This window comes from Pseudopipra pipra, chromosome W (genome assembly GCF_036250125.1).
Source record: "Pseudopipra pipra isolate bDixPip1 chromosome W, bDixPip1.hap1, whole genome shotgun sequence".
Taxonomy (NCBI): Eukaryota; Metazoa; Chordata; class Aves; order Passeriformes; family Pipridae; genus Pseudopipra; species Pseudopipra pipra.
In genome coordinates this window covers 58,023,528-58,039,570 of record NC_087580.1, presented here as the reverse complement: position 1 = coordinate 58,039,570, position 16,043 = coordinate 58,023,528, and the positions used below count along the sequence as shown (strand labels likewise).

The 16,043-nt window shown below is 41.8% G+C and overlaps 1 protein-coding gene across 1 annotated transcript in view; it reads left to right on the top strand.

The window, feature by feature from the left end:
- The window catches only part of LOC135405067 (protein ARK2N-like), a 61,209-nt gene extending 46,669 nt beyond the window's left edge, over positions 1–14,540 (top strand). The window contains exons 3-6 of the mRNA XM_064639785.1: positions 8,137–8,391; positions 11,265–11,560; positions 11,648–11,770; positions 14,274–14,540. Of these exons, the coding sequence (XP_064495855.1) occupies positions 8,137–8,391; positions 11,265–11,560; positions 11,648–11,770; positions 14,274–14,540 (941 nt within the window). The remainder of the gene's footprint in view (positions 1–8,136; positions 8,392–11,264; positions 11,561–11,647; positions 11,771–14,273) is intronic.
- The last annotated feature ends 1,503 nt before the right edge of the window (positions 14,541–16,043 follow it).

The window sequence follows — 16,043 nt, the reverse complement described above, 5'->3', positions numbered from 1 at the left end:
GAGTATTTGGGTTTTGCTTCAAACATCTGAATTTTCAGGTTTGTAATGGTTTGAGAGCCCCAAAATCCAATTCCCAAGTCCAAGCCTCCCTCCCACATCTCAACCCACTGCGAGATGGGTTTTCCAGACACCACACAGGACTCAATATGGAGGAAAGGGAAATATATTACAATGACTGTACAAATAAATATTACAATACATCATATACAATCATAACTATCTTTTCTATGATAAAGCAGTATTTACAATGGATCAAATCTCTTCTCCCTCCAAATAAAAGTCCAGGAGGGAAGAAGGAAGAGATCCTTTCCACTCTCAGAGCAGCAGTCTCTCTAGGGCAGCAGTCTCTCTCTCTTCCATGCAGCAGCTGTGGCTGGATCTTTTATCATTACACATAAGGGAGGCTTCCAAGCCCCTCTCGACCCTTCGACTCCAAGCGAGTGTCTTTGTCTTCCATGGACTGCGTTCACCAGGGCAAAGGTCGCTTCACCACATCATATCAACAAAGTGCAGAAGCCTTCGTGATGGTCCTTATCCTCAGGGGATTCAAACTCCCTTGCAGAGCTCCCGTGCTCTGATCTCAGGCTGCTAGCTTAGCAGCAACAAGGGGGGGGGGGTTGAAGCCCTCCTCTGCATTCCATTCTGTCCATCCCGGTCCAGCTTTCCAGGATGCCTGAGCTTCTCAGCTCCTCTCTCTGCAGTGCATGCTGCATTTTAGGACTTCCATCCAGTAGGAGTCCACCCCCTCCACTTTAGGAGAGATCTCAAAAGGAGTTTGGGGGTTTTGGTTTTCAGTTCTTACCCCACAACTCTGTCCATAGAGATTAGTTCTGCTCTGTCTCCATTAGACATTTCTCTGTGTCTTCCTTGGCTACATGCCGTCTCTGCTGCTTCTCCCTTATCTCTTGGCTTTCAGCCACAGTCTCCGGCCAGTGCTGTTTCTGCTGCTGCTCTGTCTGCTGCTCACAGTGGAGGAGAAAAAAAACTCCCAGCTTCTCAGCTACAGATACTTAGCCCAGTCTAACACTGTTCCAAGTCCCTGTAGCCCCCCAGCCAGGGGCTGGGGGGGGCCCAGCCCCCAGTGGGGCTCAGGGCCTCTCTCTCCTCATGGCCTCAGAACATGACTTGACTCAACCCCAAGGGTAACCACCCCCTGGGGGGTTACCATTTTATAACTTCAGGGAGAAAACTGGTTTTTCCCCCACCACAAGGTTTTATTTAGGAAAAAAATTGAAGTAAAGGCAATGAAATTTTATTCAATTTTTCTATTGCAAAAAATAACTGAGCAGGGGGGAAAGAAAAAATCTTAAACCTTTCAGATATACTGCACTTCAGTGTTATTTTTACCAGTATGAGAAAATAATTCAGGCAGAAATATAGATCTCTATTTTTTTTAAAGTTCATAGTGTCTTTTAGTGGTTTTGCAGGATAATTAGATTATTTTATCTGAGCTGCTAGAGTTAAAACTGGAGAACCACTCTTAACTTCAATGAAACAGGATCATATTTGGCAGTTATTTTACAAATTGAAATGTGTTTATTATCACTGATCTGTCTTGTTAATATATTTTGTCTCTTCCTGTAGCCACATACTGTAAATGTCTTTTTTTAAAAGTAATATTTCAAGTGTGTTAAGACATTAAATTCTAGCCCCATTGCTATTAAAAGTTTTCTGCTGGTTTTAATGGGGCTAGCATTTCATTTCATTAGAAATTAAACTTATTCTGTAGTTTTTGGTCAGATCCCTTAGCTGACTTTCAGGGGAGTCTTTGCCTGATGAGGCTGAGTAAATCAGGCCAGTTGAGTAGACGTTTCTAAAATAATTGGAGTCTGCACTGTGACCACTGCAGTTACATTTGGAAGCAGTAGAACAAATGCACTGTGTAATTTGTACTGTAGAAGCTACAATATTTGGGTTCATTGACAGAGATGGACAGTACCTTGCAAAACATGAAGCTAGAAACCAGTCTTTCTAACAAATTTTATTAATCACATAGTGTTAGATCAGCAAAATGAAGGTACATGGAAAATAGGCTTATTAAGTTAGAAGCAATTTCAAGTGCTCTGTTAAATCTCACAGACTGATGGGAGCATCAAAAGTTTTGCATCAAGGCTGTATCAGTCCTTCCATAGGAAGTTTCAGTTTGTACTTGCAAAAATGTGATGCTTTCTGGAGGGGTGTTTATAGGGTGCGTGTTTGCTGCCTTTTCCTAATATTAAGTTGTATTTACACAGGGAATTTTTTTTAACTGTCATGGCTATGTAAGAGTGTAGGGTGTGACAGTTTCCAAAAGCCTTCTGATACACTTTTGCAAGTAAAACTGGAGAAGAGATCTGTCTAATATATCTGCTTCCATAATTAATGAATCATTAGGTGGCATCAGGGAAAATAAATCCTATCATGAGATATAGAGGCCACTCCCCAATATTTTCAATGCACAGTCATGTTCCATGTGCCTTTGCTTAACACACAATGAAAAAGACTTTATGTCATCTTTATATATAATTTGGTAAAACAAATCCAAGATATTTTCCATCTAGTCATCAAAAAGCCCAAAAGAATGAATGTTGATCAGCAAGACTTGAATTTTTGAGATCTCTTTTGATGTGATATATTAAAAATGATCCAGTCTGAGAACAGATAATCATTTAATAATGTTGGTTTGATTTTATTATTTTATTATGGTTAAAAAAACAAACACAAAAGCTTTACTGCGTGAAATGAAGGAAAATGTGAGGAAAGTGGATTCACTGATAAAGTTAATTTTATGATTTTAGAGAGAATGTTGTTACACTCTTGTTTTTTTATTGTATTTACAATGTATTCTTTGTCTAACCCTGTAAATTTTGAAATGTAACTACTATAACCTCGAATAAATAAATAAACATAGTAATGAAGTGTTTCATGTTGCTAAACAACATCTCCTGCCCCCCATCCCCCCATGGGAATTGGTTTAGGGTTCAACTAGTTTATGCCATTTGAACTGTGCATACTTTATGAAACAGCAGCTCAGGATCACGTTTTAAATAATAGCAGGGTTGTATTGCTTATATAAACAAGAAGACTGTCAGCCTGTAGTCTTGTATATGAAGTCTTTCTGTTTGGATCAAAGTTACTGATGTGTCTACTGTAAAATATTTTGGCAAGTCACTTAAGATGAATCTTCTAGTTTTTGGTACACAAAATATTTCAATTACTGTAATGATCATTTGATATAGGTATTAAAGTCCATTCCATGTTTTGTGTAATCTTGAAGTAAATGGAATTCTCTCTTAAATTTAAGTGCCAAGTGTAATTGAGGGCATTCTCTTATTATTTTAAAATGTCTCAGTATTCCCTTTTGTTATATAAAAATAAATCAAATTTAGTTTAGAGTACCAAGACTGAGACAAAGTAGTGCCTATATTCACAGTAAAGATGTAGAGGTGAGGCTGGAAGAAGCCGTGTCTCCTTGGGCTTGCAGTTACCTAGGTGCCTCTCTTTAGCTGTTTAGTTTTTGCACATTTCACGAAAGCATTCCTAAACACTATTTTTAAACTCCTCAATAATTTACTAGTTAAAAATAGCTCAGTAATTTGAGGGGAGTGTTGTTTTCACCAAAGCTGAGCTCTTCTGCTTGTTAGCCTTGAGCAAGCTGCAAATCTCTGCTTGTCTCAGTTTCCCCATAGGCAAAAGGAGGTTAATAAGCACCTCAGAGCTCCTTGAGATCCTCTAATGGAAAGCTTTCTGTAAGAGTAAAGTGCTATAAATATTATTGCTATTATTATTGTACCCGTTGTGTGTTTTTTAAAGCTTAGGGTGACATTCACACCTAAATAAGGCTCCACATCTCCATTGATTCAGGACACCAAAATTAGGTTTTTAATTTTGAAATTATTTTAATCAGGAAAGTCCTCTGGAGATTTCAGTCTTTTTCCTCTACTTGTGGAGAAAACATAGCGAAGTTTAAATCCCATTCCTAAAGCTGGAATTCATTTTGCTGAACTTCAGTGGTGTAAAAGTTAGGTGCCTTGGCTACAGTGGCTGTCTAAGCTCTTTCTGTTTACTGGGGAAGGAGGGGAGATGGTGATGCTCCAGGCTGTAGTTTCCAGACTGAGATTACCTTACTCTGAACAACTTCTCTCTGGCTACAGTGGGAGTGAGTTTAGGTGATAAGCTTGACACAACATGCCTAAATTTAAGAAAGCTAAAGACAAATAATAATTTAGAATCAGTCATGGAATGGTTTGGGTTGGAAAGGACCTTAAAGACCATCTAGTTCCAGCCCCCCTGCCATGGACAGGGGCACCTTCCACTAGACCAGGTTGCTCCAAGCCCTATCCAACCTGGCCTTGAACACTTCCAGGGATGGGGCAGCCACAGCTTCTCTGGGCAACTTGTGCCAATGCCTCACCACCCTCACAGTCAAGAATTTCTGTCTAATATCCAATCTAACTCTGCCCTCTGTCAGTTTGAAGTTATCCCCCCTTTTCCTATTCCTCCATGCCCTTGTCCAAAGTCCCTCTCCAGCTCTCTTGTAACACCTTTAGGTACTGCAAGGTGTTCTAAGGTGTCTCCCCAGAGCCTTCTCTTCTCCAGGCTGAACAACCCCAACTCTCTCAGCCTGTCTACATAGACGTAAAGGTCTAAATTCCCCATTCAGGTTCTGCTAGCTAATATCTTTTGTTTCCTGTGCATTGATACAGAGCTGTTGCAGCAGAAAAGTACAATGCTTTTTATAGAATCGCTGCTTTTAACCTACAGCTGAGATTTTACTTTTGATTCTCATTTTTTTGCTTGTGCTGCCATTATAATAAAATAAGGGATAATAGTAGTGTGGATCTTACAGCACAGTTTAGACCAGTGAATGTTGAGATGTGGCTCTATGAAACATGGGAGAAGATAGTAGATAAGGAATTATTGAATTTTCTATGTTGCAAGCCTAAAATGAAGGCTGATATGTGTAGACATGGATGTTCGTGAATGTGACTTCTGATTCAGTTGTCCTCTGATATCTTTAAAAATAAAAAATGCAGTCTTTCCCTACTCCTGTTAACATTAAATGTCAACATCTATATTTTGCTGTTGGTATTTATTAACTTTCATCTTTGCCTTTTTCAAGAATTTATTGCTTTAGAAATGAATTATAGCTTATCACCAGGGATATGTACATCTTCCAGCTACCTTGGCTTCTCAAAAGACATGATTTTTCTTAAATAGATTGTTTAAATTACTGACCAGGGAACCTCCTAATTATGCTACATTAAGTTTTGATTCTGGCATGGTTTTCTTTTGGTGTCTGTTTTTCTATCTGATGAAATCCTGTTGCAATAAGTAATTGCAAGGTGTGGCTCTATTGTAAAGAAAAGATGATAAAGTACAATTTCGCTTGTAGTTAATCCTTTTACCTTTTCAACCTGAAAGCATTTTTAAACTTTATTTCCTAGCTGAAGCCAATTGTCCTTATTTCTTGGTACCACACATTCACTTGGTATCACGTCACTGGGTGATCATGTAGTTGGCTAGGGAAGTATTATTTCTTTCCAAATTTAACTGCTCCTGTCCAATCATTATAGCACTGAAAAGGAAACAGGCTTTTGGGAACAGAGGATGTTTTAGAGGATTTTTTTATATGCCTTCACTGCAACTTTCATCTAGTTGTAGTCATCTACAATTTACTTATTTTTTGGGTTTTTTTAAACACACATAGGCATTTATTGCTTATTTCTTCTTTTATACATGCTGAGAATCTGGGGATCTGTTGCACCATCAAGGCCATTATCTTGGCTTTGTTGGTCATTTACTGGTGATAGGTATAGTTAACACTGGTGTCAGGCCCTTTGGTTTTCAAACCTGATCCTGAAAGGCAAGGCTAAGAAAAGCAAAAATAGATCTCTGCTGTTATTGCTTTGTATATAGGCAGCTTGTTTTTTCCAGATTGTAAAATTGGTGGCTCTTACATGGACATATAATTACAGTATGTAAATTATACTGAAAATAATTTTTGTCTGTTTGATGTATACTAAATTGAAGCAAAGTTATAAGGTGTTCTGTTTGGAAGTGTGGAAGATACAAGAGTGGAGCTACAGATTACAAGTTTATGCTTGTATTCCCTACTGATGAAGACTTTCACACAAGTTATTCCTATGGGTAGGTGATGAGAATATCACTCTGCATGTATATACATTTATTATATATTTTTGCATGATTATACATGTAGGAGTGGTACAATTTTGACTTGAGACTATTGGTGCCTTTTGTCCCAGTACAATTTTACTTGTGTAGACATGTCTATCTAAAAATCAAATTTTGCTTCTGTTTTTGGACATCTTCTAAGAAGTGAGAGAAACAAAGACCTGAAGGAACAGTACATAGCTCCTTAAATTTTAGATAACCTTTTGAAAAAATGGGCAAATAGTCAATATTGTACTTCACCCTCGTATCTTCTGTACTGGACTGTTTATTTTTATAGCTCACGTTATATATGTTCATGCTGAACTCTAATGATAAGACTGAAAGAAAACATCCCTCTCATGATTCAGTCCAGTTGTAACTTCTGCATGTAATTTAATCATCAGCTGTCACAAAAAATTAACTGAACATCAGCCAGCTTAATTTTGAACTTGGTATTCCATTATTTTGTAATTGCCTTTTAAAAATACAAAGATTGCCTTTCAGTTAATTATCAGGACTTCTTTTCCAGTCATAATCATTATCTGTTCATGTTGCAGTTTGGTCTTTAATACACTGGCATTTAACTACCCATTTATTTTTGTCGGGTCTGTTTTAAGTTTGTAATATAACATTGCTTTATGAACTTGTTGTTTTGGAGACAGGTCTGATTGGAAATATTTTGTGAATTTCTTCATACCTTGTTGCAAAACTGATCTTTAGCATGAGTTAAACAATATGGTCACTCTTCAATGAAGTGTGTTGCTAATCACAAAATAGGTGCTTCTGAAAATAGCAAGTTGAATTATGTTTCAGGCACCAAGTTACAAAAAAAAAACCCAAACAAAACCAAACCCAAAAAACCCCACCCCAAAAACCTCAGGAGAAACAGCTTTTCAGAGAAGTAAATTTGAAACTTTTTTCTATTTCATCCTCGTTTTTGTTGATGAAGTCTTGGCCCAAAGAAAGTTTTGATTCTCTAATTTGGGGAGTGGGAACTCCAACAACTTTCATCCAATCTGAGTCAATAAGCTGTAGCTGGGATGAGGCATTTGAGTTAAATCACACATGCTTTCAGAATTATTTATCCATTCTCTCTGCTTCCACATTAATCTTTGTCTTGAATTTGACTATGTTTTTGCGCCTCTTCTGTTTTTAGCATGCTTTCCAATTAGAAGTGATTTTCATTCATCACAAAGAATATAGTTGGTCCTAACAAAATAGACCAAAAATAGCTTTTTATTATTCCTCAAGAACAGATTTCAGAACCAGATAAGCTATTTTCTCTCCCTCTTTCTTCCTTCACTTTGGTGGCCACAAATGCATATGGTTATCATATTGAATTAAAAGCATATTTATCACTGCACGTTATAGTTTTGTTTCTTGTTATCCCCAATCTATAAAAAAACAACACCAAAAAACATTGCCACTCGGAAAAATTCCGCTGCCTTTGACAGGTAAATGTTATGAAAGGAAAGTTGCCTAACTTTAAATTTATTGTCACTGGATCAGTTATATCAAAAACTTAGTTTTATTCAATCAACCATAAAGTAATGTAAGATCTCACTTGACTTTTGTAAAATTCTCTAGATAAATATTTTGTCTTGCGAAATTTAATGTCCTGTAACTTATTATTTTTGATTTAAACTGAAGTTTATCCTTTTAAAATGGTAAATGTAACGTCATCAGATATGGAGATGTTGATGTGTTAATGTAAAAGATAATACACAAATAACTGGTAATTTCATAAATGTGTTTTTCTTACATTTGTGTTTTCTGTGTATGCAAAGGTTAAAATGTCTCTAATCTCAGACTATGTTCATTAACTGAAGTTTAATTATTCATATAATGTATCACTATAAACTATAACTTTATGAGCTTCATGTAGGACATTGCATTAATCCTTACATTATTGTACTTTGTACTTTTAGAGGTGTTTTTCACAGTATAATGACTTCTAATCTACGTTGCTTTTCTCTCCTGCAGATGGACCTCCAGTTGTAGCTCACTATGATATATCAGACACAAACTCAGACCCAGAAGTGGTAAATGTGGACCATCTGTTGGCAGCTGCAGTAGTTCAAGAGCACAATAATTCTTTAGGAAATCAAGACTCAGGATCTACCTGGAGAACCAGAGGACTGCTAGATGAACTGAGTGCTGACACAGGTTTGTTTAAATTCTCTTCCTCTGACATTTGTTCCAACATCTCAGTTGATGTCTCGCCCTTTCTTGCTTTCAGTATTTTTATAGTTTGTACAACTCTAAAGGCAGCGCGGGGCCAGGCCCTGGGCACGCGTGGGGCCGGCCCCAGCAGGGAAAAGGAGAGGGGAGCTTCGCCAGCAGGGACTGTGCCCTTGTGGGAGAGGAGAGGGGGAGCTTCGGAGCGCACAGAGGTTTGCTGGTCAGGTTTGGGGGAGGAGAAGGGTGTTGGGCGAGCCGTGGGGGTCCTCAGACCGGCGGGAGGGTGGACAGGGCAGCCCTGTATGGAGTGTCACAGGTGAGCAGTATGAGGGAAGATCTGTGGTAACACGGTGAGGAGAGGATAAGGTCAGGGTGGATAGCAGGTTCTTCTGGGGGGTTGGGGGGTTTTGGCTGGGCTGGGGCCATGGGAGATACCCGAGCCCCGGGTGGGTACGGGGGCTAGAACGGTTTGTTTTTGGCTCACCTGTGGCTACTGCCCAGGTTCGGTTTGTTTTGGATTTATTTATTGCGTCCTGAAAGGGTGGTCAGGACAAAGGGATGTTCCTGGGTATTTCCCTGGGATTGAATAAAGATGGGTGGCAGAAAAGTAGGGAGTGAAAGGCTTGCCCTAACTGTTTTAATGGGAAAGAAGCCTGTGTACCCCTATGCGGTTGCGAACTATGCTGGCGATGGTACATGCCTTCGGTAGGGTCTCCCATGCCAGACAGGTCAAAACTGAAGGGTCAGATAAAATCTGTCCATGGGCAGGATGAGCTCGCTAGCCTTCTGGCAGTCATCCTAGGAGAAGGACAACTCTAATCCCAAACCCGGGCAGGTGGAGCTCGCTTAGCCCTGTAAGGCCATCCATCTAAGAGAAGGATACTCTAATTAAACCTACGTCCTGAGGACCTCGCTGCCACCGTCCAAGCTCGCTAGGCCCTGGCAGATGAACCAACCTTAGGATTAAAGGGTGGGTCCAGTTCCATGCATACTGCGTCTCACCTAAAAAATCCACTGCGCGGGCTTGAAGGTTATACCCACATTTGTAAAGCCCTGTAGCGACGGGCGAGGGTCGAAAATGCAGGTGATAAGGTGCACTGGAAGTTGCAGACCCAACCCCGCATGCAGGCGGTTCAGGACATGGGTCGTTAGAGACTTGTGCAAGTTTCGAGCTGGCTTCCCACCAAGTCCCCGAAACCCGACAACAAGGAACTGCTTCCCAGAGAGAGAAGAAAAAAAACGACCTAAGCAGCCAAAGCTATAGCAAAAAATATATATATATTTTTCATATAAGACAGATATATACAATGAGAATACTATACACCACAACTCCAGAAATCCCAAACAGCTCCCCAAAAGGGAAGAGGGGGAAGGAGAAGGGAAAAGGACAAAAAGGGACAAAGACCAAACAAGTCAACCAGCCAACTGAAGGTAAATTAGCAAAATCTCACCACTTCCCTTTGAACAAGCAGGATGGCTAGACACGGCCCAGCACTCTCCCCTCATGCGTGGCAGATAACAGCAGTCGCTGTAGGCCTCAGCTCCAGATAAGCCAGACTGAGACAGGGACCCACCGTTCTCGAACCTCAGCCTCCTGCTGGCTTTATTTATACCTCAAGTTGCGTAAAGGAATAGCATGGAATACTTCCGTGACCACTTTCCTAGTTCCTTCCTGGTTACAAGCTGGTCTCCAGGAAGGCCTGAGTAAAACCATCACAAGACTGACCGGAGATGACAGTCTCTTTCAGCAGCATCCTGAATGACCAAGCAACCTTTTTCAAGGAGAGCACTGCTTGCTCCACTCAGAGAGGGGCCTAGAAAAGGTGGTCTAACCAAAACTCATCTCCCCCTTCACCCGGTTGGTTAACTGCAGCCAATGGGCATCTGCTACTAATGCGGTCACACAAAGATCAAAACACAAAGGCATACACCTGCCTCCAAAGGTGTACCCAAATTGACTCTCGCATGCTGGAACATCAGAACCATGCTTGACACTGCAGATAGTGGATGTCCTGAGCGTCGCTCTGCCCTAATTGCCCACGAACTACCACGTCTCAATATTGACATAGCTGCTCTCAGTGAAGTTCATCTCCATGAGGAAGGCAGTCTTAGAGAACATGGTGCCAGTTGCACACTCTCTTGGTCAGGTAAACCCAGAACCGAGAGGCATCTCTCAGGAGTTGGCTTCATGATTAAAAACTCTATTGTCCATAAACTTGAAAATCTGCTGACAGATCATTCTGACCGCATTATCTCCCTACGCCTTCCACTACACAACAAGCAACATGTTGTCCTCTTTAGTATATATGCCCCAACTCTCCAAGCTGACCCTGCCGAAAAAGATAAATTTTACACTGACCTGCGCCTCCTTACCCAAAAGGTTCCTGCAGATGATAAGATCATTATCCTTGGTGATTTCAACGCCAGAGTAGGAAAGAACTTTGAACCCTGAATAGGAATATTAGGCAAGCATGGTGTTGGAAACTGCAACGATAATGGTCGACTTCTGCAAGAATTCTGTGCAGAGCAACAGCTCACCATCACTAATACTATCTTTCAGCAGAAAAATAGTCTGAAGACAACCTGGATGCATCCTAGATCTAAGCATTGGCACCTCATCGATTATGTCTTGGTGCGACGGAGAGATGTCCGCGATGTCCACCATACCTGCGTGATGCCTAGTGCAGAATGCCAAACAGACCATCATCTTGTGCGCTGTAAACTTAACTTCAACTTTAAGTTCAAACCTAAAAGGGGAAGTATTCCAAGAAGGAGACTCCACGTTAACAATCTCCAATCAGCCACAGTGAGAGACAGATTCCAGGCAAATCTTCAAACTAGGTTCAAAAACCATTTCATAGATTCTATAGATGCCTCTCCTGAAACACTTTGGCACCATATTCAAAACAGCATCCTGCAGTCCTCTGTAGAATCCTTAGGGTTCTCCTTCAAGAAGAACAAGGACTGGTTTGATGAAAACAATCAGAACATCCAGGAATTGTTGAGGAACAAGAGATCTACTCACCAAGCACACCTTGCACTGCCATCCTGTCACGTAAGAAAAGCCGCCTTTCGTCTTGCATGCAGCAAGCTCCAACAGAAACTCCGTGACATCCAGAACAAGTGGTGGATCAATCTAGCTGAAAAAACTCAATTATGCGCAGATACTGGTGATTACAGAGGATTCTATGAGACCCTGAAAACAGCATACGGGCCTACATACCAGGTACAAAACCCTCTACTCAGCGCAGATGGTCAAACGCTTCTGACAGATAAAACCTCCATTCTGAATCGATGGTCTGAACACTTTCAGGCTCTTTTCAGTACCAACCATGTAGTCCAAGACTCAGCAATTCAGCACATTACACCACAGCTCGTGAAGGATGACTTGGATATTGCCCCCACTTTGGGAGAAACCCTTAAGGCCATACAGCAGGTGAGAATTCGCAAGGTAGCTGGGGTTGATGGAATTCCACCCGAAGTCTGGAAACATGGGGGCCATGCACTCCATGCTAAATTTCTCAAGTTTGTGGTATGCTACTGGGAACTAGGCGAACTACCATCAGACCTTCGAGATGCAGTCATCATCACCCTGTATAAGAAGAAAGGAGTTAAATCAGACTGTTCAAATTACTGTGGTATTACTCTGCTCTCCATTGCTGACAAAAACCTGGCAAGAATACTTTTGAACAGACTAATACCCGCCATAGCAGAAGGAATTCTACCTGAAAGCCAATGTGGTTTCAGAGCCAACAGGAGTACCACAGACATGGTATTTGTTCTCAGACAACTGCAAGAGAAGTGTAGGGAACAGAACAAAGGTCTCTATGTAACCTTTGTTGACCTCACCAAGGCTTTCGATACTGTAAACAGAAAAGGTCTGTGACAGATTTTGGAACGTTTAGGTTGTCCCCCCAAGTTCCTTAAAATCATCATCTCACTCCATGAGGATCAGCACGGCCAAGTCAGATATGGCAACGTACTTTCTGAGCCCTTTCTAATAACCAATAATGCTTTCATCAACGCTGCCTCCGTACAATCCTCAACATCCACTGGTCAGATTATGTGACTAATACATCTGTTCTAGAACAAGCAGCAATCACAAGTATTGAGGCCATGTTGCTGAGAACTCAGATGTGTTGGGCAGGGCACGTCTCAAGGATGAAGGACTACCGCCTCCCCAAGATCATGCTTTATGGTGAACTTGTCACCGGCTGCTGCAAGAGAGGAGCCCCGAAGAGAAGATACAAGGACTCCCTGAAACAACATCTCAGCCTTGGCCATATTGATCAACATAACTGGTCTACTCTGACCTCCAATCGGGAGGTCTGGAGACACACCATCTATAACGCTGCTGATGCTTTTGAGAAAGCACGCAGGATCACTCTTGAGGAGAAAAAGCAACGCAGAAAGAATCGTACCTTGCAGAATATACCACCTAAGGAGTCTTTCTGCTGTGCCTTTTGCAACTGGACGTGCCTATCTCATATTGGCCTTTTTAGCCACCAGCGCGCTTGTAACAAATGTGAGTAGAGCCCTCCCAAAATCTTCGTTCACGAAGCCTAGTCATGACAACTTTAAAAGCTCCCTATGCGGATTTTGCAAAAAACAAGTACGGGTGCTTATTAAAAAGGTCTGATATTTATTCCAAAATATAACTCATAAAAATTGACAAAGATTCCTGCAATCTTTTTGACGCTCATTTTCTTAATTATTTTTTCTCCTTTGTTTCCTTCTAATTAATACTTGGAACTTCGGTCTGGAGTTTTGATGTTGCTTTTTTTTTTTTAATGAAAATGAGCTAAGCTTGTTTCTGAATGATTGATTATGATGACCCATGCCACCAGCTAGTAAACTGGTCTGCTAAAGAAGAGTTCAGAGCCTGGGTTCTGAGGCAGAGTTGGTTGATTTCAGCTCAATCTGGGTGCTTCCAGTGAGGGACCCTAAAGAAAGAAATTCCTGGGCCTTTATAAACCTCACAATCTGTGCACTCGATCTTCACATGCCCTGCATGCATCTCTTGGTCCTATGGTGATTTATGGTCTGGGATCATCTAACACCTCATTGGATTCTTTCTTCATGTCCATATGGGCAGGCCATTAACTGCTCTTCCAGCTTGGAGCCCTCCCGGATCTCAACCCTTATCTGAAGGTATCTAGTCTTTCTCTGTTTACTCCCCTGCTAACAAACAGGGTTCATTTAAAGTTCACCTATGCCAAGCTTTGAGCAGGGCCCACCCATGCTAAACTGTAAGCAAGTTACAATTAAACTTAAAACTACACAAATAATTTCTAATATTATATAAGTAAATGTAATTTAATCCCCAACAGGTCATAATCTCATTTTAAGTATTGGAATGGTCTGTGTGTGTGTTTTCTGTTTGCCTCTTTATTTATTTAAAATACAAGCATTAATTATTCCCATATTCCATCTGTACCTTAGAAAATTGGACAGACCAGCATCAGATAAAGATGAAGGGTATGAAGGTGCTGGTGAGCTTAACATCAAGAGACAGCAAAGAAATTTCATTTGAGAAAGCTGCTCAGGGAAGTAGTAAGGTCGGTCCCCTGGGAAAATGTTTTTGCAGGTGTTGGGGTCCATCAGTGCTGGTCACTTTTTAAACATCACCTCCTAAGGGCACAGGAGCAGGCAATTACAAAATGCCGGAAGGCAAGCAGGAGAGACAGAATGCTGGCTTGGCTGAGCAGGGATCTTCTCTTGGAAATAAGGCAAAAAAGGAAGCTGTATGCCCAGTGGAAGCAAGGTCAAGTGACATGGGAAGAATTCAGAGATGCTGCTTGCCAATGTAGGAAGAAAATTCATGTGTCCAAAGCTCAACTGGAGTTGAAGCTGCCAGAAATGTGGGGGACAATAAAAAGAGTTTTTTCAAATACATTAATGGCCATAGGTAGTATAGAAATATCATTGGCCCGTTACAGGATGAGGATGGTCACCTACAAACAGAGATAGAGACAAGGCAGTTTAATGCTTTTTTTGCCTCTGTCTTCAACACGGATGATGGACCAAGGGGGTCTCAGAGCCCTGAGCTGGAGGACCATGACTGTGAGAATGATCAACTCCCAGTTGACCCTGAAACTGTGCAGGATCTACTGCTCCAGGTGGATTCTCACAAATCTATGGGGCCTGATGGGATCCATCCAAGAATCCTCGAAGAGCTGCCGATGTCATCGCAAAACCTCTCTTGATGATTTTTGAGTGGTCTTGGGAATCCTGAGAGGTCCCATATGACTGGAAGCTGGCGAACATTGTCCCAGTTTTCAAGAAGGGCAAGAAGGAGAACCCTGGAAACTACAGGCCTGTCAGTCTCACTTTAGTGCCTGGTAAAGTCATGGAGAAGATTATTCTGGGAGGTATTGAAAAACACCTGTGTCGTAGTTTTAGTTAAATGGGAAGGATTTTCAGTGATAAATATTTCATACCACCACGTAATTTGGAGCTTGGGGACCACCCCTGTCCAAGTTGGATCAGGGGAAGACTGCCCCCGGGGTCTCAGAACCCACTGGAAAGGTGGGTCCCTGGAATCGAGCACCCTGGGAAATAGAGAGTCAGGAGATAAAAGGCAGGTGCAGGCCAAAACTGCTCTCTCTGTACTTGGTTTTTGCTTGCTGGAGCACTGTGGACTCTCAGAGTCTTTACCAGAGCGCTCAGCCATCCCTTTGCTGTCCAACCAAGCTCAGACACAGGGTAACCACCATAGAACTGTCTTTGGAGCACTTTTGGAGCTATTTCGCAATAGTTCAAAGGCTGCCGCCAGCTCGGGATTCCCCTTCCTGGAGTTACCACTGCCTCAGATGCAGACATTTCACTCTATGACCCACACAAAGCGCTGCAGCCCCACGACCGGAGCCCACTCCTCCCCACTAGGCCCCACGCCATGCTGGGTCAGCCCGGGCTCAGCCACCAACATTCACATGGTTGCTACGTCAGAACCCTCAGCAGCACAAGACTTTTGCGGACAAAATATCCTTCCAGGTTTTGTTTTAACCTAGGGGGAGGGGGATAGCTGCTATTGTTTTGAGGTTTTTTTATTTGTTTCCCTTTCTAGTAAAATTTTAATTTTTTCCTTCTTCATTCAGCCTCCTCTTAATTTTTACCTTCTCTATATTGGGAGGAGGGAAATAAAAAAGAAGGATTCATCTCATTAGATGTCCCATCTCACAAATATATTATCATTAAACCAAGACAACCTGAAAGACAATGCAGTCACTGGTTAAAGTCAGCACAGCTTCATGAAAGTCCTGCTTATCAAACCTGATTTCCTTTTATGACGAGGTAACCCACCTAGCTGAACAAGGGAAGCCAGTTGATGATTTCAGTAAAGATTTTGATACTGTCTTAAAAACACCTTCCCCCCCACCCCTCCTTCCTTCCTTCCAAGTTCTACCTCCTCCCCCCAGTGGTGCAGGGAGATGGGGAATGGAGTTTCAGTTGTTTCTGCTGCTGCTCAGGGAGAGTCGTCTTTCCCCTGCTCCCATGGGGTCCCTCCCACGGGAGACAGTCCTTCACGAACTTCTCCGGCGTGAGTCCATCTCACGGTGACAGTTCTTTACAAAACTGCTGCCATGTGGGTCACTTCTCCATGAGGTGCAGTCCTTCAGGAACAAGCTGCTCCAGCGTTGGTCCCCCACAGGGCCACAAGTCCTACCAGCGAAACCTGCTCCTGCGTGGGCTCCTCTCTCCACAGGTTG